General features: G+C 66.0%; 1 protein-coding gene across 1 annotated transcript; it reads left to right on the top strand.

Moving 5' to 3' along the window:
- Positions 1-61: 61 nt before the first annotated feature.
- On the top strand, positions 62-1,172 carry EMIHUDRAFT_257734 (hypothetical protein; the record flags this gene model as incomplete). Its single annotated transcript, XM_005762754.1, has 2 exons — positions 62-817; positions 1,125-1,172. 2 exons carry the CDS (start codon positions 62-64, stop codon positions 1,170-1,172), a joined length of 804 nt encoding a protein of 267 aa, XP_005762811.1.
- Between the last annotated feature and the right edge of the window lie 234 nt (positions 1,173-1,406).

The following is a 1,406-nucleotide window of genomic DNA, read 5'->3' on the forward strand; positions in this document are numbered from 1 at the left end:
GTCGATCGTCCGCTCGCGCGCACTTACGATCGCCGACCAAGCAACAAGCAGCCCCGAGCGGATGCTGCTCCTCCCAGCGTTTGACTTGTGCAACCACCGCTCTCGTGGTCCCGCAGAGCGCGAGGCGTCGGGGCCGACCGTGGTGGTCGCCGGAGACGGCACAGTCGTCTTCGCCGCGGGCGCACCCCTCGCTGCGGGCGAGGGGGTGGCTCTCGAGTACCAGGCACGCGGCAACGCAGCGCTGCTCCTCGACTACGGCTTCGCGGAGCCGCTCACGCCGCTCGCACCCGGCACAGAGCGTCTCGCGCTGCTGCACACGCGGGACGGCGCCGCGCCCGCGCGGCTCACCCTCTCTGCCGCGCGTCTCGACGGGCTCCTCGCCGCCGCTCGCGCCGCCGCGCGACGCAGCTGCGACGCGGCCAGCGCCGAGGCCAATGAGCCCGCCTCCCTCGCTCTCCACGCGTGCAATGCCATCCTGGCCTCGTGCCGCGCGAAGCTCCGTGCGATGCCGACCTCTCTGGAGGAGGACGACGCCAGCCTCGCCTCGTTGGGGCGGCCCGCTGGCGGAGCGTCGGAGGCGCTGCTCCGGCGGAGGCACGCGCTGCACTTCCGGATGGGCCGGAAGCAGCTGCTCCGGGCCGTGATGGCGCGCATCGAAGAGGCGCTCCGAGACTCGCCGAGATTGTCCGAGATCGTCGAGCCACTCGCCGAGCGACGCGCGAGCAGCGAGCCCAGGGTTCGGCCTCCTGCCGTCCGAACAGAGGAGCCGCACGTTGTCGAACTCACGGTGCCAGAGGTGTGTTTCGACGCGCTGCATGTGCACACAACACGCTGCAGCAGCGTCGCCGCGCCGCTCGTAGTACGTAGATAGCAAGATAGGCGGTGCCGGGCGCAGATGTGATTTTTGCATTGTGTGCGGGGCTCCGCTCGAGCGCGCGGCTCCCCACCTAGCAATACGGCAGTGGCACGAGCTCAAGAACGCCCCCCGACCCGAACCCCCGCCCTCCCCTCTAGACGCTTGAGATCATTCGGATTTTGAGCGCTGCGCGCGGCTCACGTCTGGGGGGGCGACCCCCCCATCTTTGTTTACCAAATGCGTCTCTGGATTAGAGTGCGTCTAGTAGGCCTCCTACTTAGACGCTCGCTGTCCTCGGTATGCTCGAGCATCCTAAGATACGCGAGTCCATATTAGTTGCTCCACGCATCCCGGATTGCTCGCGGCATCTCCGATTGGCGTTGCTGTCTCAAAAGACGCGCTGTGCATACCTTGATCAGCGCGTGTCTCAGAAGACGCGCGCATATTTTGAACAGCGCCTGTCCCAAGAAACTTTCAGATCGCGCACATAAAAAAGAAAACACGCACGTAAAAAAAGAAAACGAAAGTGTCGCTGTGTGGCGAGCGCTGC

The sequence above is a fragment of the Emiliania huxleyi genome (genome assembly GCF_000372725.1).
Source record: "Emiliania huxleyi CCMP1516 unplaced genomic scaffold EMIHUscaffold_6619, whole genome shotgun sequence".
Lineage (NCBI taxonomy): Eukaryota > Haptophyta > Isochrysidales > Noelaerhabdaceae > Emiliania > Emiliania huxleyi.